This window comes from Lynx rufus, unplaced genomic scaffold (assembly GCF_022079265.1).
Source record: "Lynx rufus isolate CCGP_SWC_20201006 ecotype Redwood Valley unplaced genomic scaffold, mLynRuf1.p SCAF_17, whole genome shotgun sequence".
Classification (NCBI taxonomy): domain Eukaryota; kingdom Metazoa; phylum Chordata; class Mammalia; order Carnivora; family Felidae; genus Lynx; species Lynx rufus.
Window position 1 is genome coordinate 1887055 of NW_025814831.1, and position 25524 is coordinate 1912578.

General features: G+C 69.7%; 1 protein-coding gene across 2 annotated transcripts; it reads left to right on the forward strand.

Moving 5' to 3' along the window:
- The first annotated feature begins 1829 nt into the window (after positions 1-1829).
- On the forward strand, positions 1830-24810 carry JAG2 (jagged canonical Notch ligand 2). Of its 2 annotated transcripts, XM_047079818.1 has the most exons (26): positions 1830-1895; positions 2100-2450; positions 9613-9670; positions 11081-11332; positions 11499-11559; positions 15158-15288; positions 15386-15505; positions 15696-15809; positions 16032-16145; positions 16287-16403; positions 16485-16531; positions 16642-16812; positions 17664-17814; positions 17903-18055; positions 18146-18259; positions 18484-18597; positions 18680-18793; positions 18972-19088; positions 19429-19456; positions 19543-19628; positions 20111-20224; positions 20331-20446; positions 20906-21154; positions 21620-21751; positions 23239-23395; positions 23681-24810. In XM_047079818.1, exons 1-26 carry the CDS (start codon positions 1830-1832, stop codon positions 24163-24165), a joined length of 3732 nt encoding a protein of 1243 aa, XP_046935774.1. In that variant the 3' UTR covers positions 24166-24810. The 2 variants fall into 2 exon arrangements, with proteins under 2 accessions (XP_046935774.1, XP_046935775.1); XM_047079819.1 differs by lacking the exon at positions 16287-16403.
- Positions 24811-25524: the final 714 nt, after the last annotated feature.

A 25524-nucleotide genomic window follows, 5' to 3' on the forward strand; every position in this document is an offset into this window, starting at 1 on the left:
GCAGGGATGGAGCCCTGGGCCCTTGGAGCTGTGTTTGGGTCTCCTCACTTGTCTAGAGGCCAGGAGTATGTGGGTGCCTGCTTCTGAGCCAAAGAGAAGGAGCCCCCCACCCGGTGCCCCCCTCCCCGTGACCCCTCCCCTGCAGGCAGTAACTGGAAGGCTCCAACCCAGTTTGCATTCCCTTATTTGGTATGCGTCCTGCCCCCCCCCCCCATCCCAGCAGCCAGGGCTCAGGTCGGCAGGGATGGGTGCCAGGCCCATCCCTTCAGGGGCTTCCAGCTGCTCCTGTGGCCTGCATCCTAGAGGGGCTGCTGAGCGGCATCAGTCTGGCCCCCTTGAAAGCCTCTTCTCCCAGGAAGCCTTCTGTGCCTCCCCCCCACCCCATAGCAATTACAAGCTCCAGGCAGGGGCTGTACTTCCAGCCCAAGGGCCCGCAACAGACCCGCTCCAGGAGCCAGAGTTGAGAAGATAGCCCAGTTTTTGTGGGGGTGGGGTCAGAAGACCCCTGTGGACTTTGGGTCCCTAACCGCCAAGACGACCGCCAGCCCTGGAAGGGACCCTGCTTGCTGGAGGGGGGCTGATGTCTGCAGACAAGGAGCCCTTGGTATTGACCCCGGATGGGTGGTGGTGGGGGGCGGCGCGAGGTTACCCCGGCAGAGGGCAGCACGGTGATGACGGAGAAACGGGACGTGGGGACCTGGTGACCAGGACAGCAGGAAGAGCCTCTTGGGGCAGCTCTCCCCTGGTCCCTTTGAGCGTGCACCACCGTCTTTTACCGTCGTTTATTCCTTGGTCATCCCCCTGTGTCCCCGCCCCAGCCCAGGGTCCGGCCTAGGCGTTCGGCAAGGGTGAGGCCTGGCGACCCCTGCGCCAGCGCGGACCTGGGCACCCAGCCTACGCCGCGGAGCATCTGTTGCCTGGCTGCCCGACCCGCGAGCCGTGCGGCGAGAGGGCAGGGGCGTCGGAGAGGAGCAGCGCCCCCTGCGGCCGGCGTGGAGGCGGTAGGGGCTGCGCGGAGGGGGGACGTTCCCTGAGGAAGGGTCCCAGGCCGCGCCCGCCCCGCGTGGGGGCAGAGCCCTGATTTGTGCAGCAGGCGGCTTCTCCCCCGGGACGGCGAGGAGCGCGGCGGTGGCGCACTGATGGGAGGGGACCTCGGCGGTGACCTCAGGGGCGCCCCACCCCCGGCTCCTGACACCCGGCGGGGCTCGGGCGAGGGGAGGCCGCTTGGCGGCGCCTGCCCCGCACGCCGGGTTCATTGGAGGCGTGACGGAACCCCCGACACCCGGGGGCCTGGAGAAGCGCGCGCCGGGTCTGGGCGCGGGCAGGAGCGCCCTCCGCCGCCTTTAAAGCGGGCGCCCCCGGCCGCCCCCCCCCAGCCCCACCCCGCGGCGCGGCCCCGCCCCCTCATGCATATGCAGGTACGCGGGTGACGAATGGGCGAGCGAGCTGTCAGTCTCGTCCCGAACTTGTTGGCTGCGGGCGCCGGGAGCGCGGGCGCGCAGAGCCGAGGCCGGGACCCGCCGCCGCCGCCGCCGCCGCTGCCGCCGCTGCCGCCGCCGCCGCCGCCGCGAGGAAGGGAGCCGGGCTGGAGAACCGCTGCCTGCGAGCCGGAGCCGCCGCCGCCGCCCCGCGCGCCCGCCGCCCAGGCCCGCGTCCAGGCCGGCGCCCGCATCGCCGCCCCGACCCCGCCCGCCACCGCCGCCGCAGCCGCTGCCGCCGCCGCCGCCGCCGCTGCTGTTGCCGGCGCTCGGAGGGCGGGCAGGCGGGCTCGGGGGGGGCCGGCGCGGGCCGGGGCGGCGGGCGCGGCGCGGGGGGGATCCGGGGCGGCGATGCGGGCGCAGGCCCGGGGGCGACTGCCGGGGCGGCTGCTGCTGCTGCTGGCGCTCTGCGTGCAGGTGAGCGGGGGCCGGGGGGGGCGCGGACGGGGCGCACCGGGCCGCCCCTCGGGGCCGGGCGGCACCGCTGCGGGCGCCCGCTGTTAGCAGCCCTCGAGGCTGCGCGGCGCGGCGGGGGTTCCGGGCGGGTCCTCCACCCCCCGCGCCCGGGCTCCCCGACCCCGGCCCGCGCCTCCACGCGCTCTCCCTCTGCCTTATTTTTAGGCGGCACGGCCCATGGGCTATTTCGAGCTGCAGCTGAGCGCGCTGCGGAACGTGAACGGGGAGCTGCTGAGCGGCGCCTGCTGTGACGGCGACGGCCGGACGACGCGCGCGGGGGGCTGCGGCCACGACGAGTGCGACACGTACGTGCGCGTGTGCCTCAAGGAATACCAGGCCAAGGTGACGCCCACGGGGCCCTGCAGCTACGGCCACGGCGCCACGCCCGTGCTGGGCGGCAACTCCTTCTACCTGCCGCCGGCGGGCGCCGCGGGGGATCGGGCGCGGGCACGGGCCCGGGCCGGAGGCGACAAGGACCCCGGCCTCGTCGTCATCCCCTTCCAGTTCGCCTGGCCGGTACGTGCCCCCCCCCCACCCCCACCCCTTCCCGGTCCCAGCCCTCCCCTCCTTCGGCGCCCGCCGCCCCTCCGGCACCTGCGGCCGGGCCCTACATGCCGACTGCGCGCACCCGGACGGGGAGGGGCCGGCAGGGGGCGCCGCGCGGCGGCCCGACCCTGGGCGCGTGCTCCGTGGGGCTCCGTCCGCGCCTGGCCACGTGGACGCGCGGGGGTCGCGGCAGGGGCGGGGCGGGAGCTGGGTGGCCGCGGCCCGCGTGCGCGGCAGCCCTCGGCGTGTGCCTGCGTCTCCTTGCGCGTGTCTGTCTGGGGAGGGGGGAGGCGAGGCGAGGCGAGGCGCGGCGCCCGGGCCCGGGCAGGCCGCGGAGGCATGTGCGCCGCGCGTGCTGGGGCTGGTCTGGGGCAGGCCCTGGCGGAGCCGCCCCGGGCCCGTGGCCAGCCTGCGCCCGCCCTGCTGTTTCCTGGATGCCCGGGGGTGGAGGTGGGGGGCAGCCCTGGCTGGCCCTGGAGGACCCAATGTGCGAGTGTCGGCGCACCCCTGCTGCTGGCCCAAGGACACCCCTGGTGTTGGGATCTTCCTGGCACCGTCTATCTGTGGGCTTTTGGCTTTGTTTTGTTTTGTTTTGTTTTGTTTTGTTTTGAAGGGGGTCAGTGGGGGGCAGGCTGGCTGAAAAGTGGGCTCGGGAATGCTGAGAGGGATGTGGTCCAAACCTGGGGTCTGCTCTGGGGCTGGCAGGCAGGGGGATGTGCCCGAGTAGTTGAGCCAGCGGAGGTCTCCTGATGCACCAGGTGACTGGTCTGCTTTCTGAAGCAGAGCCTGCCCCCTGCCCCCTGCCCCCTTCCCCCTTCCCCCTTCCCCCTTCCCCCACACTCAGGTTTCTGCTGCAGGTCTGGGTGGGGCAGGAATGAGAGAAGGCCCCAGAGAGGTACCCCAGTGTGCAGGAGCTGGTGGGGGCCGGCTGAGGTGGGCTTGCTAGAGGGTCTGGGAGCGGGGAGGGGCGGAGCAGGGTGCCAGGCTGTGACCGAGGGCCCCAGACCATCGGCCGCACCGGTGTCCATCTGGTGCCCTGGTCCCGGGAGAGATTTGGGGTTAAGGCCAGGCCGGCCAATGTTGGGTCGGTGGGACCTGCCTGTGGGGGCGCCGGGCCCCCTGCCTCGCCCTGCTCCGAGCCTTGTGCTGATACCTCGTCCTACGCTCAGGCCAGGCAGCCTTCCCCGCTCCCCCGACTCTGCTTCCTTCTGAGCTCCGGCTGGCATAGGGGGGGTGGCGGGGGTCCCCTCTAGCCAGGGCCCCGTCCTAGCGTTCCCTGGCTGGCCTCTGGGGTCTCCCTTGACCTTGGGGCCTTGGGTGGGAGCTGTGTCCCTGCCGGAAAAGGCAGGGGCGGGCATGGGAGGGCTCCAGGCGGTTAGGATCTGCTCGGCCCCCTCACCCCCACAGCCGTGCAGCAGGCAGGTCTGAGCAGGGCCCGCAGCCTGTCATCTGCACTTGGGCCTGAGCCAGCGTGGCTCCAAATCGCTACCTGAGGATGTGTTTTCTGCTCGAGTTGGCAGCAGTGGGGGTGGGGGGCAGGGAGGCCTTGGAGGAATGTGGCGGGCCGGCGCGTGTCCCTCATGGCTCTTGGCCCCACGGGCCGGCCAGGGGCGGGATGGGACGGGGCAGGGAGCCCCGGAGCCTGGGCACTGGGTCTTTGGTGTCGTCTCCCTGCCCTTCCTCCCGCTCCGACTGGCTCCCTCAGGTGCTCGGGAGGGGACGCGCTCTGGGGTGGCCGGGGCCGTGGGCTCGCTGCGTGCTCGGGGGGCGGCTTCCGTGTCTCCGCTCCCCGCCGCCAGTGCATCCTGGCCGCCGCGTGCAGCTGGTTTGGTGATGCCAGCGCCCTGGTATTTCCGCTCCGCCGGCGGCAGCCCCGCGGCCACGCTGCCTGGCTCTGCTGCCAGTTCGGTTCCGTCCTGTGAGCCGGGGCGCGTTTGGAACCGTATTTGGGTTTCCTTCGGGAGGGCTGCGGCGGGGGCAGGGGGAGGCCCTGCCCAGGACCAGCTTGGACTCTCGGGCATCCTGGAGTAGGGGTGTGAGGAGGGCCTTGAGCGTGGGGAGATGAGGGAGCCAGCTGCCAGTGCCGCCCCCGCCCCCGGAGACAGGAGGACAGGGAGCTAGTCTGGGCTCCGCACCGCCCCCCCCCCACCCCCGCCCCATCAAGTTGCCCTGGGCCCGTCCTGAGCCCTCGTGGGCCCTGAGCCGGCCGCGTGGGCCGTGCCGTCTGTAGCGTGTGCTTGCGGGTTGGCGTCGGGCTCGGTGTTTGGGGACGGGCAGGCCCAGGGTTTGGGAGGTGGGGGTAGACCTGCCAGGATGCGGCCCACGCGACCCACGCCTCCCACCAGCCCCCCAGGAGTTCAGTGACTCCTTGTTGTCACTGGTGCCGAGCCCGTGGCGGTCAGGATGGAGGCCACGTTTGGTCACGCGTGCCTGTGCGCGTGTGTGCACGTGTGCCATCTCTGGGTGTGGCCGGGAGCCAGTGCTGGGTTTGGAGGGGCCTGTGGGTGGTGAGCTCAGAGCAGCTGGCTGCTGGAGGGGCCCGTCCTGAGCAAGGGGCCGGCAGGAAGCACACCCCTTCCTACCTGGCCCAGGCCCTGGTACTTGGCACCCCAGAATGCCACCCGTAGGCGTCTCTTGTCGTACACATCGCACGTGCAGGGAGGCGACTGTGTGTGGCTCGCTGGAGACGGGCCTGGGGCTGACCCTCACAGTATAGCCACCTGAGCTCTCGGGCCGCTGCAGGACCCGGTGCGGGGCCTTCCCGCCTGTGAAGTGGGGCGATGGTGGGGTCTCACAAGGGGGGGGGGCAGGGCTGCCCTGTGGGCTCGGGCTCGTGGAAGCCCCCCGGGCTGCTCCCTGGCCTCCCTCGTCTCCTCTTCTCCACCGGGAGCCCACAGAAAGAAGGCCAGAGTCCCAGAGGGGCCCTGGTGTGCTCAGGGCCGTGTGTAGGGACTGTGGCCGGTGAGGGAGGGCCTGGTGGGATGTGAATACAGGGCCTGACCCTGCTGCGCCCAACTGCCGCGGGAACCTGTCGTCTGCGTGCTTCCGGCCCAGGATTGCAGGCTAGGGTCTGTGTCCGGGAGTACCGCGGCTGCCCTCGGTGGGGAGCCTCCATCCCTCCTGTGTGCCCTGCCCTGAGGACCCGAGGGCTGCCGTGGGCCCACCCCCAGAGCGCGCTGGGGCTGCTGTCTTGAGCCATCCCAGAGGGGACCAGGGGCTTGCTTGGATGACGCTCGGCAGGCCGCACCCTGCTCTGCACCTGGTCACCTGCTGGTGTCAGGGGTCTCGTTTGAGGCTTTGGTGTGGGGGTGGCAGGGCGGGGCTCTCAGTGCCCGAGCGAGGGGTAGACCCTGGAGGGGCCGCGCCAGCCAGTGGAGGGCTCGGAAATGGACAGGGGCTTTGTCCTCAGGCTTTGAGGGGGTGCTGGGTTGGGGAGCAACAGGGATGCTGGAGGGCCCGTGGCAGGGCTTTGTGGGGGGCTCTGTCAGCTGTTCTGTGGTGTGTGGCCGGGGGTTGGGGGGGGGGTGCAGGCTGGCCCAGTGAGGGGACGGAGTCAGGCTGGCAGACAGGCCTCTCTAATCTCCAGGCCTGAGCTGGGGTCCCCATCCCCAGACCCCGGGTGGGGAAGGCCTGACTGGTGTCAGCACGTCAGGGGCTTTGCTGCAGGGATCTCACGAGGTCCATGTGACACGGCACTGGGAGACCCCGGGCTGCCGGCGACCTTCACGGTGGGGGACTGCGGGTGGGGCAGGTGGGGCGCAGCCAGGCAAGGTGTGGAGTGTGGATGTCTGAGTTGCTGTGTGGGGTGGACCTGTGGTCCATTTCTCCGGCCTCGCCTTGGGGGAAGGTGGCCCCCTCCCCCTCTCCTTAGGGACAATGGCGGCAGAGGCCTGGGCCTCTCCAAGGCTCAGGTTTCAGGAAATGTATCTGTGCTTAGAGCTCCTGGCGCCGGCTCCGTGGGGGGGCTGGGTTGCTGATGCGGGATGCTGCGGGAAGAAACCAGTGCCGGCCTTTCTCGGCCACGGGGTGTGGTCCGTAGGTCCCGTGTCTGCCCTGTGCCATTCCGATGCCTTTGGGCTGCTGCCCTGTCAGCCCCGTCTGAGGGTCAGACGAAGGCTTTGGGCCTGGCCTTGGGGGTCTGAGCTGGGGAGGGGTAGTCAGATGGCCGGGCCGGGGGTCTACCTGTGTGGTGCAGGTGGGTCAGGGCAGTCCTTTGGGAAGGGGTGTGGTGGGGCCTTCGGGGACTACGGCCAGGTAGCCGGATGGGCCTCTGGGGGCCAGGCAGGCAGGTGGCCCAGCTGAGGCTGGCCTGGGAGGAGGGACGGGGGCTCTCTGACTGCTTGCTCGGGGCCCCCCTCCCGTCCTAGCTACCACTGCCCAGCCCTCATCGTCTCTGCCCCATCCCTGGAACCACGGGAGACCTTATGAGCCTCTGGCTTGGACCTATCGACTCTCCTGTTCTCCGGGGACTTGGGTGACAAAACCCTGTCCTGGCTCACGCTGCACGTGTCAGGAAGCACGGGGACGAGAGGCTGCCGTTGGCACTGGGGAAACTGAGTCTTGGAGGCCAGCCCCGTAGAGGGGAGGAGGCTGGGGGCCCGGCACCGGGGGAGGTGTGGGTGCTGTCCCGCCTGCTGGCTCAGGTTCTCTCTGGATGACTTCCTGTTGTCCGTGCGCAGGGAGCCCAGCTGGCGGGCGGGTACACATCCCTGTGGGAGCAGGTAACTGGAGCCCTGGGCGCGGACGAAGGTGGTGGTAATCCTACCTGAGCTTCTGGCGTGGGGGCTCTGGGGAGCCGGGAGGAGCCCCCTGCTCACCTGGAGCCCAGGTGCTCGTCCTGCCGGTGGACTTGACCTGCAGCGGTGGTCACAGCCCCCCCCGCCCCCAAACCGGCCTGTCCTCTCGTGCCCAGCCTGTGGCTCCCTGCCCCTGCCTGCGCCCACCCTCACAGCCCACTTGGCACAGTGGCCAGAGCAGTCACTCTGGCCCTGCCGGGCGGTCTGTGGCCTCCCTGCCCCCTCCGGCAACCGCTCGTTTCTCTCGGCATCGGCGCCCGAGCCGGTACCGGGGTCTGTGGCTAAGCACAGCCTGATACCCCGTGTTCGCGCCCCTGCTCTCCCAGCCCCGCGGGCCTACCGTGCGCTTCCTCCTGCTCAGGGTGCTTCCTGATTGTCTGCGGCCTCAACCCCAACATCTCCGTTTCCACAGCCTGCCCTGACCCCTGTTTAGAGCGGCACCCCGCCCCTGGGTCTCTGCTGACTCACCCATTCGTAGTAGGTCTGTGCCTGGTGCGTGCTCGATGGACGGATGAATGAATGAATGAATGAATGAATGAGTTGTGTGGAGTGAGGTCTAGGAAGAGCTGGGTACTCTAACTGTCAGCAGGAGTGGGAACGGCCAGGGGAAGGCTGGCCCGAGGGTGGCATTCTAGGCAGAGGGAGGGAGCTGTGTGTACAAAGGTCCAGGGGCAGAGTGGGCAGGCTGAGGTGGAGGCAGGGCAGGGGCTGGGTGGTTGGGAAGAGGGCAGGAGTCACGGGGAGCTCCAGGAGGGCTCTGAGCATCATTGGGGAGGACACGCAGCCCTGGGGGTCATCGGGGCTCCCGTGGATGGGGGTGTGGAGGCCCCAGTGGCGGCCGGTAGCTGGCTTGATGGAGGTTGGTAGTGGGCATGGGGAGTGGGTTTAAGGGAGACTCCAAGACGTGGGACCGAGAGCCTAGTGACAGCCCAGTGTGGGCGGAGGATGTTCTAAAGGGGTGGAGGACGGCTCCTGGGTGGGTGTGAGGTCCCGTGGGGCCTCCAGGAGGCTCTGCTCAGGGCAGAGTCAGCAGTGTAGGTGAGGCTGGGAGCAGCTGGGGGTGGCGCGGCCTCTCTGGAGGGACAGTTGCGGGCCTAGAGCGGGGACGAGGAGAGGGTCCCCGGAGGAGGGCTGTGCCCCGGGGACCCAGAGGCTGTGGGGGTGGCTGGGTGTGGCAGGCAGTCGGAGCGGGGCCGGGGTCCAGGGAGGCCGGGGTCTGTCTCTGGCCGGAGTGTGCTGACGGGTTGGGGCATCAGCGGGAGGCCACTGGGCTGGCGGAGCAGCCCACGCGGTGGTCTTTGGCCGTGAGGTGCGTGAGTCCCCGGCACAGCCAGACCGCGGGGGCGAGAAGGTGGGAGGTGCCGACGGTGGGGATAAGTCTGGCCTCTCCCGCGTGGCCCCCCACCTTGGGGGGGAAGCCACCAGCCTGTGGCCACAGAGGCGGCCCTGTGCCACGGGCCCCCAACCCAGGGCAGCCAGGGCTGGATGGAGGGGTGTTCAGCATGTTCATGGCTGGTCTGAAGAGGGCTGAGCAGTGGGCATCCGGGAGCACGGAAGGCCCTGGGCGGGAGGAGCTGGGCCCCTGCGGCTGGAAAGCACACCTGCGCTGGACAAGGGCGGCACTGCTGGGGTCTCTGCTGCCTCCGGTGGAGAGGGTGGGTCCTGAGTTCACTCGGTGACATTACCCATCACGTTGCACTCGAGGACCGGAGGCTCCTGGGAGGAGCGAGTGGGGAGTGACATCCGTGGGCAGTCCCTGAGCCTCAGTCTCCCCATCTGTGCAGCCAGGGCCCCTCCCTTCTGTTCCTTGGATGGGGCAGGTTTGTGGGATGTGTGCCGTTGAACTGTGCACCTGCTGTGGCCTGGGGGCAGCTCCGGGCCCCGGGAGAGGGGCAGCTGGGGCGGTGACAGGGCATTGTCCCTCTCGAGTCTCCGCTCGCAGAAGGACCTCATGTTTTGCGGGCCCCAGTGAGGTGCCCAGGGGTGCTCCTGCCCGTGGGACCCTGGTCTGTGTGCCAACTGCCCTGCCCCTCCTGCTGACCCAGCTGGGGTAGCTGGCTAGGTGTGGGCCACTGGGGCTGCAGGGGCCCAAGTCCCCAGAGCCTTCGTGGCCTGGAGGGGCAGCCTCCGCCCCCTGGGTCATTTTGGGGCCTGTTGAGACGTGGCACTAAGCCAGTCCCCAGAGCGGAGGAGCGAGGCGGGGAGGGCGCCGGGGAGGCAGAACCGGGACAGCCCCAGGGGCAGAGCTGGGGCACTGGGGAGGGGAGGTGGCCAGGGCTGGGATGCAGTCGGGTGGGCCCCGCCTGGTCCCTGACTGCCTGCCCCTGTGTCTGCAGCGCTCCTTCACCCTCATCGTGGAGGCCTGGGACTGGGACAATGACACCACCCCGGATGGTGAGTCCTCTGGGAGCCGGGTGGCTGGGGCAGCCAGTTGCCTGCAGGGCCTCCCTCAGGACACGGGGAGGCTACCCTCTTTAGCCAGACGCGTGTGGCCAGATTCCTGGTCCTCTGCCTGCTGGGGACAAAGACCCGTGACCCCGTACCCCAGGGGTCTAGTGTGCTGTCTCCCTCTTTGCCCTGGCTGCTAGGGAGCTGTGCCACATTTGTGATGTGCAGAGCTGTGCCTGGACCCTGACCCCAGTCCTGGCTTCTTCTGTTCTGTCCTCCCGATGAGATGTTTTCCCCAGGGCCATGTCAGGCGCATGGCGGAGTGGGCATCCCTGAGAGGCTCTCTGCATTTGCGGCCCCTCCTCTGCCTTTGTGTCCTGGAACGTGGGGGCTCGCTGGCCCTTCCCTGAGGCTCACGTGCCGGCCGGCCGGCCAGCCTGTGCATGGGGTCTGTGGGCCTTATGGTGACAGGGCAGAGGGCAGGAGCCGTGCAGGTGGCAGGGGTGAGCCGATGTGTTTGTGAGCAGCGTGGGCCTGCACGGTGGGGGGTGACGAGGCCAGCGAGGCCAAAGTCAGGTCACAGAGGCTGCGTGGGCCCCCGTGAGGATGCTGGCCTTTTCCTAGAGGCAGGATCGCTCAGGCCACCGCGCGTAGGGTGGACTGTCTGGCCAGGGTGGAGGTCCGGGAGGAGGCCGCTGGGTGCCGGGCCCAGGGGCGGCCTGTGGGGCGAGTGGGGCCCTGGCCACGCCGAAGGTAGACGTCGTGAGAGAGAGGGTGGGGTCGGGATGGCCCGAGGAGCGGGCGGGACGGAGGGCCATCGCTGGGATGGACGCTGTGAGGGTGATGTCGCGAGGGCCCTCGGGTCCCCCGTCTGCCCGGAGGGCCCGGGCTCGGGGCAGTGGTCGGTGGGGAGCGGGTGGGTGTGGGGACGGGTCGGCCGGGCACCTTGGCCAGACGGGCTCAGTGGGCTGTGGGCTGTGAGGCCAGAGCGGGAGTGCTCCCCGGGCCCTTGAGTGGTGCAGCGGGAGGGAGAGTGAGGTGCCTGGGGCTCCCGAGCCTTTCATTGTGGAAAACCCCAAATCGGAACAGAAGCGTTGGGGGTGGCTTCCCCCACCCCCCCCCGCCCCGTGTGCCCACGGCTGTCAGCCTGCCCCCTCACCCCCTTGTGGCTTAATTGGAAGCGAGGCCCAGCTGTGGGGTCACGGGACCCACGTGTGTCTCAGGGGCGGGAGAAGCTTTGTGTTAAGACGGTGTGGGGGGCGGCGGGGGGGGGGTGGGGGGGACGAACCCTCGACAGGGAGGGCAGTCCAGCCGGCCCCGCCCCTGCAGAGCTGTGGTCCCCCCTCGGCCCCGCAGCCCCTGCGGCGGCCCGGCCAGCGTCCCCGTGGCCCCTGCTGACTCTGCCGCCCCCCCAAGAGGAGCTGCTGATCGAGCGGGTGTCGCACGCGGGCATGATCAACCCCGAGGACCGCTGGAAGAGCCTGCACTTCAGCGGCCACGTGGCGCACCTGGAGCTGCAGATCCGCGTGCGCTGCGACGAGAACTATTACAGCGCCACGTGCAACAAGTTCTGCCGGCCGCGCGACGACTTCTTCGGCCACTACACCTGCGACCAGTATGGCAACAAAGCCTGCATGGACGGCTGGATGGGCCAGGAGTGCAAGGAGGGTGAGTGCAGGCCGGGTGGGCAGCACTCGAGGGGCACGCGGGGGCGGGGGGGGGGGGGGTGCGGCGAGGGGGCAGCCCGTCGGGGCACCGGGCGGAGGGCTGCAGGGTGCGGGCCGGCGGTGGGGCCGGCCTCGGCCGGCACCTCTCACGTCCTCTCTGTTCACAGCGGTGTGTAAACAGGGGTGTAATCTGCTCCACGGGGGGTGTGCCGTGCCCGGGGAATGCAGGTAAGTGCTTGGGGGCGACGGCGGTCCAGCAGGATGTCAGGGAAGGGGCCGATGCCACGCGTGTCCGTGAGCCTGGGTGCACGTGTGCTCCTTCAGGATCCCGTGGCGAGGGCCCGAAGACGGGTGCCCTCGGCACAGGAGGCACGCGGGGCACCGGGGCTCATGCCTGTGGCTGTGCGGGTGTCCCGGAGTGGACCTGAGGTGGGGTCTGAGAAGACGAGTGGGGGGCTGGGGGAGGGGGGCGCAGGTCTTCCAGCCAGAGTTGCTGAGCAAGGGAGCTGCCGTGACTGAGGCCGCTGGCCTTGGGCAGAGCCGGCAGGGCAGAGAAAGGGAGGTGGCGGTGGGGGCGGTGTCTCTCCTGTTCTGGGAGACACCGCCAAAGCAGAGGGATGGATGTGGAGAGACCCAGCCTGACACACACGTGGGGAGACACATGTCGTAGCACACGCAGGACAAGCTTGAGGGTCTAGGGCACCAGGACGGGACACAGGATGCGCTGGGAGGTCGTGGGGGCACCAGGATGTGACACGGGACGGGCTGGGGGGTCGTGGGGGCACCAGGAGAAGACACGGGACAGGCTGGGGGTCGTGGGGGCACCAGGATGTGACACAGGACGGGCTGGGGGTCGTGGGGGCACCAGGAGAAGACACGGGACGGGCTGGGGGTCATGGGGGCACCAGGATGTGACACAGGACGGGCTGGGGGGTCGTGGGGACACCAGGAGAAGACACGGGACAGGCTGGGGGTCGTGGGGGCACCAGGATGTGACACAGGACAGGCTGGGGGTCGTGGGGGCACCAGGATGTGACACAGGACAGGCTGGGGGTCGTGGGGGCACCAGGACGGGACACAGGATGCGCTGGGAGGTCGTGGGGGCACCAGGAGAAGACACGGGACGGGCTGGGGGTCACGGGGGCACCAGGACGGGACACAGGATGGGCTGGGGGGTCACGGGGGCACCAGGATGTGACACAGGACGGGCTGGGGGTCGTGGGGGCACCAGGAGAAGACACAGGACGGGCTGAGGGGTCGTGGGGGCACCAGGATGTGACACAGGACAGGCTGGGGGTCGTTGGGGCACCAGGAGAAGACACAGGACGGGCTGGGGGGTCGTGGGGGCACCAGGAGAAGACACAGGACAGGCTGGGGGTCGTGGGGGCACCAGGATGTGACACAGGACGGGCTGGGGGGTCGTGGGGGCACCAGGACATGGCACAGGATGGGCTGGGCATCGAGGGGGCCCCAGGAGAGTGAGAGATCCCATCAGCCTCCTGCAGACAGGGGAAGCCAGGGACAGGGTCAGGGGACAGCAGGCAGGCAGAGGGGCGGGGGGGGGGGGCGGGATGGCTGGAGGGCCCGGGGCCTGTGACTTGGAGGGGGCGTAGGGCGTAGAGCAGGGCCCTGGTACGGCGTGTGAGCGAGGGTGGGCGCAGAGGTGCACGGGCAGCCTGGGAGCCGGCTGTCCAGGTGGACGTACTCAGGGAGGCCCTGGGAGGGGCTGCCAGTTGTGGGCCGAGTAGGTGGGTCGGGGTGAGGGTGGCCCTGCCCTGGCTGCAGGGTGCATTGACCCCAGGACCTCACTCTGGGGGCGGGTGTGCTGTCACGTGCGTTTCGTAGACAAGGATGTTGAGCATGGAGAAGTCACTTCCCAGGTCACCCAGTGTTGAGACTGCACAGGAGGGTGCGGTTTGAGAGCTGGCTGGCTCTGGAGATGGAAAAGGGGGGACCCATCTGTGTGTCCTGTGGGGGTTCCAGCCCGGGAGGCGGTGTGAGGAGAGCCCGGAGGGTCCCAGGGCAAGGGGGGGGCAGGCCCCCCGCCCCGCCGAGCCGTATCCTGGGTCCGCCTGGGGCAGGGCCATGCCCTGCAGCCCTGCCCTCTGGCCTGTGTGATGGGTGTGAGCGTGGGGACCGTGGGCAGACCAGTCCACGGGGAGGGGTGCGGCCGGGGTGCAGCAGGGCTGCCCCCTGGTGCCATGCACCGCCTCGATGCCACGCCAGCAGCCCTTGGTGGCCAGTGACCGGGCGACCAGGGTGGGAGGGAGGTGGGAGAGAAGTGGATCTTTTCCCACCCCCTCCTGCTGCCGTGGGCCGTGGGGAGCAGTAGGTGAGCCCCCCACCACCCCTGTGGGTGGAGCGCAGCTGCTGCTGGAGGCTCAGGGCTCAGGTTTCAGTGCAGGACACACCCCCCCCCCCCCCACCGGATGCTGCGGGAATGGCTCTGCCTTCCTGCCGCCTCCTCCCTGGGCTTCTGGAGCCACAGGCCAGGGAAGCCAGGGAGGGTGGGGCCTGGTGAGCGCTGCCCCACCCAAGGCTGAGAGCACATCCTCGGGACCTGCGGGGTCCTTCCTGGCGGGTGCCCCGCCCCCAGCCCCGGTCCCCTCTCGTCACCTGTAGGTAGGGAGGATTCTGGGTGAGGACGTGCAGCCCATGCATGCACAGGCCCTCCTGGCAAGTGGGGGGCTGGGCGGCGGAGCCCCTCTTTCCAGCCTGGGTTTCCCCGTGTCTTGCCTGCTGAGCCTGTCGGCATCCCTTGGCGGCGGGGCTTGTGGGCAGCTCAGGAAAAGGCCACCGCTCCTTCCTTTACAAAAATAAACTCACATGGCAGGTGCCAGCACGGAGGGGACGTTGCCTCGATGACCGTGCCATGACCTTCCTGTTCTAGGAAGGGGGCCCCCGGGGGGCCTGTCCAGAGCCTGGAGGGTAGCCCGCTGATCCCCGGGGTGCACTGCGGGACAATGGGCTCTTTCTCCTGACTGCAGTGCCCCCAAGTCAGGCTCAGCTCTGGCGGGGCCACACCTGGGATGGGACTGCACTGGTGGCCTGGGTGCCCTCTGTGCCCCAGCCGCCTGCCTCTCCTGAAGGACTTCCCAGAGAGAGCGCTGGCCCATAGCTGAAGGCGGGGCTAGGCCTGGGGTCGTGGCCTTGGGGCCAAGAGGCCTCTCTGGGCTGTTGGCCAGGAAGCGGGTGAGTCCTCCTGGGTCAGGAACTGCTCTGAATCTGAGCGTGGCCTCTCGCACTGCTGGCTCGGGGCCGGGGGTGGGCCTCTGCATCCCCCATCTGTGAGATGGGTCTTCGATAGGGTTTTGCTGGCAGAGAGGTTGCCGCCCTTGAGTTGCAGGTGAGGTCACACGCTGTGCCCGGGGTCTCGCAGGGGGGCTGAGCCTGGAGCTCTCCCCTGGTGTCCCAGCAGCCCGCCTGGCCCCGGGTGCCGCCCAGCCTTGGCAGCTCCTGGAGCGCTTGAGCTGGCACCGTCGCTCCTGGGGTCCCCGCGGGGCCTTCCTTTCTCAGCGCCTGCTCTTGGGGCCCTGCTCAGGGGTGAGTCCCAAAATAGCTCGGGGGGGGGAGTGGCTGGGCAGCTGCGGCCGGCCATCCGAGGCCAGTGGCCGGGAAGTGCCCGTGACGGTGCGGGCTGGCTGGCGGGCCGTCACCCCCGCCCAGCGCGGGGCCTGCCTCGGTTCAGAGGCCGAGGCCGCCGGCCCCCCCCCCCCCCGGGGGTGGCCCACGTGACCGCGCCCACGTCCGGGCCTCCCCCGCAGCGGCCACGGCTCCTGGAGTCCACCCTCCCCCACCGGGCCTCGTGCCTCTCGGCCTAATGCAGGTGCAGCTACGGCTGGCAGGGGCGGTTCTGCGACGAGTGCGTCCCATACCCTGGCTGTGTCCACGGCAGCTGTGTGGATCCCTGGCAGTGCAATTGTGAGACCAACTGGGGCGGTCTGCTCTGCAACAAAGGTGGCTGGGCGAGCGGGGGCAGGCTGGGCGGGGCAGGCGGGGCCGAGGCGGGGGGGGGGGGGGGCCTGTCCTCTGAGTGCCCTACCCTTGCCTCCAGACCTGAACTACTGCGGCAGCCACCACCCTTGCACCAACGGGGGCACGTGCATCAACGCCGAGCCCGACCAGTACCACTGCGCCTGTCCCGATGGCTACTCGGGGAAGAACTGTGAGCGGGGTGCGTCAGGGGCCAGCTACGGGCTTCGGGCGGGTGCCCGGGGAGCCTCGCGGGCCCCGTGTCTCTGATCTCTCTGCAGTAGGCATCCCCCGACCCCCACCCTGGGGCCTCGGGGAGGAACCCTCGTGGAAGGGCGGGGGGCCTGGGCTGCCGGCCTCCCCCAACCCCCCGCCTTCGGTCCCCCGTGCAGCCGAGCACGCCTGTGCCTCCGACCCGTGCGCCAACGGGGGCTCTTGTCACGAGGTGCCCTCTGGCTTCGAATGCCACTGCCCATCAGGCTGGAGCGGGCCCACCTGTGCTCTCGGTGAGTGCCCCCGCTCAGATGGGTGGGGCTCCCGCCTGGCACCTGGGGGCGTCTGAGAGTGGGGGTGGGCTGGCACTCCAGGGCGAGGTGGGGCGGTTGAGTCCGCACATGCAGTTGTGGGCCTGGTGGTCAGGAGAGGAGTGACGGGAACACCGGGGCCCAGAGCCCCGCCACCTCCCCACGTGGCCCACACCCCCACACGCTCCCTCCGTCCCTCCGCAGACATCGACGAGTGTGCCTCCAACCCCTGCGCGGCAGGGGGCACCTGCGTGGACCAGGTGGACGGCTTCGAGTGCATCTGCCCCGAGCAGTGGGTGGGGGCCACCTGCCAGCTGGGTAAGCGGCCCACGGGGCCCTCGCGTACGTGGACCGTGCTCCGTGCGTGTGGCTGTGGCTGCTGGTGCTGCTGGGGCTGCGGGGGCCCGGTGTGGGGCCGGTGGGGCTGAGCCCCTTCGCTCCCCCTTGTCTCCTTCACAGACGCCCATGAGTGTGAGGGGAAGCCGTGCCTTAATGCTTTTTCTTGCAAAAGCCTGATTGGTGGCTATTACTGTGATTGCGTCCCGGGCTGGAAGGGCATCAGTGCCACATCAGTCAGTATGGGCGGGTGGGTGGTGCCAGGTGGGCGGGGCTGCGGAGATCCCGGACCCTGCTCGTGACCCCGCCCCTTGTCCCCAGACATCAAGGACTGTCGCGGGCAGTGTCAGCACGGTGGCATCTGCAAAGTAAGACGCACACCCGTGGCGGAGGCCGAGGGGAGGGGGGCGGGCAGGAGCTGCCCTGGGGGGTAGCCTCTGGAGGCTCACCGACCCCTGCTTTGCTCACCCTGCCCCAGGACCTGGCGACCGGCTACCAGTGTGTGTGCCCACGGGGCTTCGGCGGCCGGCACTGTGAGCTGCAGCTGAACTCGTGTGCCAGCAACCCCTGCCATGGTGGCCTCTGTGAGGACCTGGGGGACGGCTTCCGCTGCCGCTGCTCCAAGGGCACCTCGGGGCCGCTCTGCGAGGTGAGGCCTGGGGCGCGGCCCCGGGGGCTTCAGGGGCATGCCATCATCCCAGGTCACCCAAGCGCGTGGGACAGGCCGCAGTTGGGCTGCATGCAGCTCTGGACGGAAAGCCAGCCTCGGAGCCTTGGGTGGGGCCGGGACGGTGGCGGGGGGCGGGGGGGGGGTCGTAGGGTCACTACCTGTACTGACAAGTGTCTCCTGATGGGGCGGGCCCGGGTTCTCTGCCTGTCTACCTGTCGCTGCGACTGGAATGATCTTCATGTGACAGAGGAGCCCTGGGTGGGATGGGGCGCCCCAGGGCGTGCGGGCCCGCACTGTCACGTGTGTCTGAGCAGGGGTGGCTGACATCCCTGGTGCCTCATGACCCCGCCTTGCCCTGACCTGCCCTGGCCTTTGGGGCTACAGAGGCGCCAGGGGCAGGGCTCCTGACTGGCGGGCCTCCTAGGGCCCCTGGTACAAGTCCCGCCTGTACCGGTGGAGCCCGGTGATGACGCTTTTGGGAAAGACCCACAGACTGGGCTCGGCGTGGCTGTGGTGGCTCTGGAGGGGGTCAGGAGCCGGCCTTCCTGCCAGCAGGAGGGGTGAAGCCGGATGCTGCCCGGCGAGGCAGAGGAAGCGGGCCGCCCTGGAGGCGAGGGCGGTAGGAGGGGCCGGTGGCCTGCAGGTGTTTCCGTCCAGCTGACTGGCCTGGACAGTGTCGGATGGGCGGTCCTGCGGGCTCGGGCAGCGGACGCCTGGGTGTGCAGGCCGAGCAGGGCCTGGGCCTCCGGGATTCTTCGGGGGGATACGACGCCTGGCTGTCTCCCGGGTGAGGGCCCAGCCTCCACAGATGCTCCCCGCCGTCCCCACAGGTAGACGTAGACTTCTGTCAGCCCAGCCCCTGCCGGAACGGAGCTCGCTGCTACAACCTGGAGGGCGACTATTACTGCGCATGCCCCGACGACGTGGGCGGCAAGAACTGCTCTGTGCCCAGGGAGTCGTGCCCGGGCGGGGCCTGCAGAGGTGGGGCGGGGCCTGCGGAGGTGGGGGTGGGGCGGGGCCTGTGGTCTGCGGGGTGGCGGGCACACTGACCTTCTCCCATCTGCTGCAGTGATCGATGGGTGCGGGTTTGAGTCGGAGTCCAGAGTGGCGGGCAGGGCCCCTTCTGGTGTATGTGGTCCCCACGGACACTGCGTCAGCCTGCCTGGGGGCAACTTCTCCTGCGTGTGCGACAGCGGCTTCACGGGCGCCTACTGCCATGAGAGTGAGTGGCCGCGGGCCGCGTTGGGCGGGGCGGGCCGGCAGGGACCTCCCCGCCCCCCCCCCCCCCCCAGCTCACTGCCACCTCCCGCAGACATCGACGATTGCCTGGGGCAGCCGTGCCGCAATGGGGGCACGTGCATCGATGAGGTGGACGCATTCCGCTGCTTCTGCCCCAGCGGCTGGGAGGGCGAGCTCTGTGACACTAGTGAGTAAGCCCCCGCCCCCGCCCCCGCCCCCCTCCCAGGGGTCGGCAGCTCACTCAGTGGTGCCCAAAGGGGCCTCTGTGTGGGGTGGGTGGGGGGCTCCACGAGTGCTTCCGACCCGCCCCCGCCCCTCCGTCTCTCCCGGGCCACCTCCGCACACCCCCACGCTCTCCCTGACCCTCCCTGAGCGCCGGCGACCCCCGCTGACCGGCGTCCTCGCCCCCAGATCCCAACGACTGCCTTCCCGATCCCTGCCACAGCCGCGGCCGCTGCTACGACCTGGTCAACGACTTCTATTGCGCCTGTGACGACGGCTGGAAGGGCAAGACCTGCCACTCGCGTGAGTGCCCGCCGGGCCCTTGCCGCGCTGGGGTCTGCCCGCCGCCCTGGGCACTCCTACTGAGCGGCCTGTGTGCCCACAGGCGAGTTCCAGTGTGATGCCTACACCTGTAGCAACGGTGGCACGTGCTATGACAGCGGGGACACCTTCCGCTGTGCCTGCCCCCCGGGCTGGAAGGGCAGCACCTGCAACATAGGTGAGGAGGCAGGGCTCCGGGCGCCGCTGGGCCTTGGCCCCGCCCCTGGGCCTGCTCCTGGCCCCGCCCCTGGTTCCGCTTCCAGCTCTGCCTGGCCTGGCCCGGTCAGGGACGTGAGTGGACGCCTCGTGCCTGCCCAGATCAGATGAGAAGGCTCTCTTCTTTTCCTTCTTGGCAGCCGAGAACAGCAGCTGCCTGCCCAACCCCTGCGTGAACGGGGGCACCTGCGTGGGCAGCGGGGACTCCTTCTCCTGCATCTGCCGGGACGGCTGGGAGGGCCGCACCTGCACGCACAGTGAGCTCGTGGGTGGGGGCTGCGGGGAGTGGGCGGAGGCCTGTGGGGTGGGAGCCCGCCTTTGCCCCAAAGCCCTGGTGCACCCCGGGACCTGCAGTGTCACTTTTGGCCCCCCACCCCCAGCTCGTTAGCCTTGCCCCCGATCCCCATGTGTCCTGGTGGGGGTCAGCCTGCCGCTCTCTGAGGCATTCTCCCGGATAGGCTCCTCTGTGACACCTCTTCCTGGACCCACTGCCCTGGCCCCAGTGCCCTCAGCCTGCTGGCCTTGTCCAGTGGGCTGGCCCAGGGGGTGCTGGGGGGTGGATGCAGTGCTGACCTTCCTCTCTTTCCTCAAACACAGATACCAACGACTGCAATCCCCTGCCTTGGTGAGTGGCGGCCCTGGAGGCTGGCTGGCCCAGGGGCGCTCGGCCTGCCGGGGGGGCCCCCCTGACGCCCGCCCTCTCCCCTGCAGCTACAACGGTGGTGTCTGCGTTGACGGGGTCAACTGGTTCCGCTGCGAGTGTGCCCCTGGCTTCGCGGGTCCCGACTGCCGCATCAGTGAGGGCCCTGGGGCGCCTGGGCGGGTGGGGGCTGTGGGGCCCCAGCCCTGGGAGCTCCTCCCAGCCTGGCCCGGGTGTCGGGAGTCCGGGGCCACAGTATCCGTGAACCGGAAGGACGGCACGACCGGTCACTTTCTGCCCTCGTGCCGGGCCTCGGTCGCATGTGTCTTGCTGGCGGGCCCCCCCCTTTGCTCACCCCGTGCCAGCAGCTGGGGGCTGCTCTGTAAGGGGCTGGTTCCCCAGAGGCTTCTGTCCGCCTCGGTCCAGAGGCGAATGGAGGACGACGGTGCTCGTCAGAGCCGGGCTGATGTGATGGTGCCGGGGCCAGGCCCAGTACAAAGGCCCCACAGGGCGCACCAAGGCCCGAGCTGGCGGGGTGGGGGAGGGGGGCTCCTCTCCCGGCCCGGGGGTCCTCCTGGGCCCTGCGTGTGGGCACTGGCCCCCTCACTACCCCCTGAGCCTGGCCACTTTTCCCTGCAGATATCGACGAGTGCCAGTCCTCGCCTTGTGCCTACGGGGCCACGTGCGTGGATGAGATCAACGGCTATCGATGCAGCTGCCCGCCAGGCCGGGCCGGCCCACGGTGCCAGGAGGGTAGGTGGGGGGCACCTTGCCCGATGGGGTCATGCCAGGTCGGGACGTGGATGGACGTGGCCTCCCAGGGCCAGCCTGCTGACGACTCCAGTTTTCCTCTCCCCAGTGATTGTCTTTGGGAGGTCCTGCTGGTCACAGGGCGTACCCTTCCCGCACGGGGGCTCCTGGGTGGAGGATTGTAACAGCTGCCGCTGCGTGGACGGTCGCCGGGACTGCAGCAAGGTATGGGGGTGCCCCCAGAGCTTCCCCGACCGGCCTGCTGTCCCGGTACCCCTGGCCCAGGGGACACTGTCACCTTTCTGTAGTAACACTGACGTTCTGCCCGTGAGACTAGGGTGCTGGTGCTGGGGCTGGAGAGCCGTACTCCCCACCTCTGCTGGGCCTCCTGGGAGGAAGGTCTTCCCTCTTGATGTGCAACTGGGGACACTGAGACTCTTTTTAGGCTCCAGAAGCCCCCAGCATGGGCCTTGCCTAGCCTCATTCTTCTTAGGGCCCCCCTGTTCCGGTGGGGGTCCTTCCTGGTTCTGTGCTCATCCTGGGAGGCCGTGGCGGGGCAGGGCACAGCCCCGGGCCTTGCTGGTCCCAACCGCGTCTTTCTTTCCTGCACGGTGCCCGTGTCTGTTTGCGGGTCCTCATCTGCGTGCCCCTGTGTCTGTCCTTCTGTGTGCCTGCCTGACCCAGGTGTGGTGCGGGCGGAAGCCTTGCCTGCTGGCCGGCCGGCCCGACACCCTAAGCGCCCAGTGCCCGCCGGGGCAGCGGTGCCAGGAGAAGGCCCCCGGCCAGTGCCTGCAGCCACCCTGCGCGGCGTGGGGCGAGTGTGGCGCCGACGAGCCCCTGCTGCCCAGCACCCTGTGCTTGCCGCGCTCCAGCCACTTGGACAACAACTGTGCACGCCTCACTTTGCACTTCAACCGAGACCAAGTGCCCCAGGTGAGCGGTCCGGTCCCAGAAGGCGGGCGCCCCGGGCACCTGCACAGCCCCGACGTCTCCGTCCTTTCTCAGAGCGGCCGCTCAGAGGGCCTGAGCGACCGCTCGCTCAGGGATCCTGGCCCCATGGGGTCGGACGACAGAGGGGGTTGAGCCAGGAGACCGGGAAGGGGGCTCAGGACGGGTGAGGCCCCCTCCCCGCCCTGGGTCTGTATCTGGAGCTGCTGCTGGCAGGCGGGTGAGTGAGGACCGGGCGCCTCCAGGCCCCCCCCCCCGCCACCCCGGCCCCGACTGCCGGTGGTGGGCGCAGGAGGGGACTGGGAGGCCAGCTCCCTCCGGGGCCCCCCGCATCCCCGCCCTCCTCCTCGTGGGGCTGTGAGCTGTGACCTGCCTGCCACGTGCCCGTGGGGCAGCCTCGGTCCCCAGCCTCCGGGATCCCCCTCACGTGCCGCCTGTCTCTCTGCCCAGGGCACCACCGTGGGCGCCATCTGCTCCGGGATCCGCGCCCTGCCCGCCACAAGGGCGGCGGCCCGTGACCGCCTGCTGGTGCTGCTCTGTGACCGGCCGTCTTCTGGGGCCAGCGCCGTCGAGGTGGCTGTGGTGAGCACCGGGCAGATGGGGTGGCCGCCCCTGCCCGCTTTCCCCTTCCCAGGGTCCCACCCTGTCTGTTGTCTGGAGGTGCTGGGTCCGAGGGCCCAGGCCAGGCTTGCCCTCAGGTGCAGGGGACGGGGCTGACACGCACACTCAGGAGTCCGTCCCGGCGCAGCCGTGTGCCGTGGGAGCCGGGGCCCTCGTGTGCCCTCGCGGGGGCCGACGGGTAGCGTGCACAGCCAGGCTGGCAGCGGGAGGGGCCTGAAGGCGCAGGAAGAGCCAAGAAGCAGCTCCAGGTTGGGGGGCAGCGGGGTCAGCTTCTCAGGGAACGGGAGCAAGGGTGTGGGGTGGGGTCAGCTGTTCCATCTGTGGAACTGGAGGAAGGGTCTGCGGGCGAGGGGTGCCGCCCCCCGGGGCCTCGAGAGAGAGCTAGGTGGAGGTCCTAGGAGGCCAGGCTCAGCTGCAGAAGCGGGTTCCGGGAGCCTGCCAGGCACCAGCTGTCAGCCCCAGGGATTTTGGAGGCAGCGCGGGTGGATGGGCGGCTGGGATGTCGGACTTGGTTCACGGACTTCTCAGGTCTGGCGTCTGAGGCCGCGGAGGCCCGGGCCCCGGGCAGGGGTCTCTGGAGCTGTGTGGGCGGCTCCGAGTGACAGCAGATGAGGCCCGGAGGCGGTACTGAGAGGGAAGGCCGGCGGCCAGCGTCCGGGGCGGGCAGCGGTAGGGTAGGGCAACGGGGTTTCTCCCCGGCGAGGGTGAGGGAGCGAGGAGGTCCCTGCAAGCTGTGGGCCAAGAGCCCTCCCCTGGAGTCCCGACTCCCAGCCGTGGGGCCGAGTCCGAGAGGCGGGTTGGGTGCCCAGCCGGGCAGGGTCTTAGGTGGTGATGCTCAGGCTTCACTCGGTCCCCTGCTCTGCCTGTGTCGTGGCCTCCAGGGTCTGTGCAGAAAGGGTGCCCCCTGGCTCAGGCCACCCTGGGATGTGCAGTCCGGGCCCCAGGCAGGTGTCCCTGGGGCCTTGCTCTGGGCCCGGGGTGGGGATCAGGTGTAGGCTGGTAGCCGGGAGCCTCGTGAGGCTGAAGTGGAGGGGGAGACACGGAGAGAAGGCGCAGTAGTTTCCCGGGGTGCTGGCTACTCGGCGCCCTTGGGGTCGTGCAGCGGGCAGCGACGTGTTTGCGGAGCCCTTGAGACCTGGGGCAGTGCCAAGTGGGGCCAGACGCCTTCCTGGGAGGGATGGCCATCCTCGTTCCAGGTGCGAGGGGGTCGGGGCCCAGCCCACCTTCCCCTGAGCCCGGCAGCTGCGGGCGGCCCGACCGACCGCGCGATTCTCCTCCAGTGAGTCTCCCCACAGGGAGCCCTGGGGCTCCCGGTCCCCGCCCGCGGCCACTGCATGCACCCTGGCGACCGTCCAGGAGCCTCGGCGCTCCCTGGCTCTGCACAGCCCAGGGGCGCGCGGCCCTGGCCCGTGCGGTGAGTGGGGTCTGTCGCGCTGTTTTTGCCGCAGTCCTTCAGCCCCGCGAGGGACCTGCCCGACAGCGGCCTGATCCAGAGCACGGCGCACGCCATCGTAGCCGCCATCACCCAGCGGGGCAACAGCTCGCTGCTGTTGGCGATCACCGAGGTCAAAGTGGAGACGGTGGTCGTGGGCGGCTCTTCCGTGGGTGAGCAGGGGCGGGGGGGGGGGGGGGGCGGAGGTGGCTCAGAGGTGGGGCCGGGCGGAGGGGGGCGGGGCGGAGCCAGGGGCGGCTCGGGGGCGGGGCCGGGCAGGGGGCGAGGGGCCGCAAGTTCCCGCGGCCCTCCCCTGCCCTCCCTCCCGGTGGTCCCTCCGCTGCACCTGCCACCCGCCTTCCCAGCCCTGCCCCCGGGTCCCTCCCCACAAGGCCGGAGCCGGAGGAAGCCCCGCCCCCCGCAGCCGGCCGGTCCTCTCACGGCCGCGCCCCTCCCAGGTCTGCTGGTGCCGGTGCTGTGCGGCGTGTTCAGCGTGCTGTGTCTGGCGTGTGTGGTCGTTTGCGTGTGGTGGACCCGGAAGCGCAGGAAAGAGCGGGAGAGGAGCCGGCTGCCGCGGGAGGAGAGCGCCAACAACCAGTGGGCCCCTCTCAACCCCATCCGCAACCCCATCGAGCGGCCGGGCGTCGGCGGCCACAAAGACGCGCTGTACCCGTGCAAGAACTTCACGCCGCCGCCGCGCCGGGTGGGCGAGCTGCTGCCCGGGCCCGCGGGCTGCAGGGCAGGCGGGGGGGAGGACGACGACGACGAGGAGCCCGGCCGGGCCGAGGGTGACTGCCTGGAGGCCGAGAAGTTCCTCTCCCGCAAATTCACCAAAGACCCCAGCTGCTCGCCCGGGAGGCCGGCCCGCTGGGCCTCGGGCCCCAAAGTGGACAACCGCGCGGTCAGGAGCGCCACTGACTCGCGCCACGCCGGCCCGGAGTAGCGCGGAGGCCGGCCCTCGGGGCCGCGACCGGGACCCTTCACCGGGCGCCACACCACCCGCCAGATGGAAGGAGGCCCAGGCCGTGTGCATAGTTTCTTTATTTTGTGTAAAAAAACACCAAAAACCAAAAACAAATGTTTATTTTCTACGTTTCTTTAACCTTGTATAAATTATTCGATGACCGTCAGGCGGAGAACAATGGAGTATTCTCGGATAGTTGCTATTTTTGTAACGTTTCTGTGTGTCGCACTCGCTGCGTGGCAGGAGAGAGCAAAGGGTGTCTGTGTCCTCACCAGATCGTCTGTTCGTTAGCAGAGGTGGTGCACTGTTTACAGAATCTTCCTTATTATTCCTCATTTGGCGTCCTCGGTGGCTCCAGGCCAAAGAGCCAGCGGGACCTGTGGCTGTTGATGTGGCCCGTGGCGCTGGTGGGACAACCCACGGCTATTGGCGTGCCTCATGGCATCGGCGGGACCCGCGGTGACACAACGGCCCGTGGCCGTCGGTGGGACCACCCGCGGCTCTTGGCGTGGCTCGTAGTTGTTGATATGGCCTGAGGCTGTCCGTGGGACCCGTGGCTGTCGGTGGGACCCCCTGTGGCTGACAGCGCGGCCCGTGGTTGTCGGTGTGGCCTGAGGCTGTCGGTGGGACCCGTGATGTGCGGCGTGGCCCGTGGCTGTCGGTGGCGCTTGAGGTCAGCAGAGGCCTGCGTTCGGCAGGGCCGGGGCCCCCGGGGGCAGACCCCGGTTGGCTCCCTGGCCGGCCCCTCCCGCCCGCCGACCTCGCCTCCTCCTGCCTGGAGCGCTCCCTGTAGAGATCTCTCAACTGTGTTTTCGGAAGTGCCCTTCCCGACTGCTCTGTTGTCCCTGGGACGGGGGCAGCGTCGAAGCTCACGACAAGTGCCTTCACACAGACTCTCCCCTCGCAACGGTCCGCGTCTGCCGTGGACTCCAGGCTGCTGCCCACCTGCCGGCCCCGGCCCCCCTCCTCGTGAAAGTGCATTTTTGTAAATATGTACATATTAAATGAATCACTCTGTATATTTGATTTAATAACTTAAACGTTTTGGCCTCCCTTGTTCTTTTCGGTGCTGTTCTCTGTTACCGGGGTCGGGTGGGGTGGGGCCTCCGCGGGGGAGAGCCTGGCGCGGGGAGGCTGGGGTGCAGGCTGCGGGTCAGGCCACACGGCCACGGTGGCCGCTGGTGGGATGATGGCCTGGGGGCCGCGGGGTCCCCACGGGCGCCCGGGGCCGGGAGCACGTTGGTATCCCCTGTGGCCCGTGTGGGCCCGGCGGAAACTTTCCGGGAAGTGGGGAGACGGGGTGCTTTGCTGAAAAAGCGTTCTAAAAGTTTCAAGTTG

Coding starts and splice junctions, on each gene's coding strand:
- JAG2 (XM_047079818.1), top strand. CDS start 1,830: ATGCGGGCGCAGGCCCGGGGGCGACTGCCGGGGCGGCTGCTGCTGCTG. Junction 16,404..16,484: donor CATCAGTGCCACATCAGTCA/GTATGGGCGGGT, acceptor CCTTGTCCCCAG/ACATCAAGGACTGTCGCGGG. Junction 18,794..18,971: donor GGGCAGCACCTGCAACATAG/GTGAGGAGGCAG, acceptor CCTTCTTGGCAG/CCGAGAACAGCAGCTGCCTG.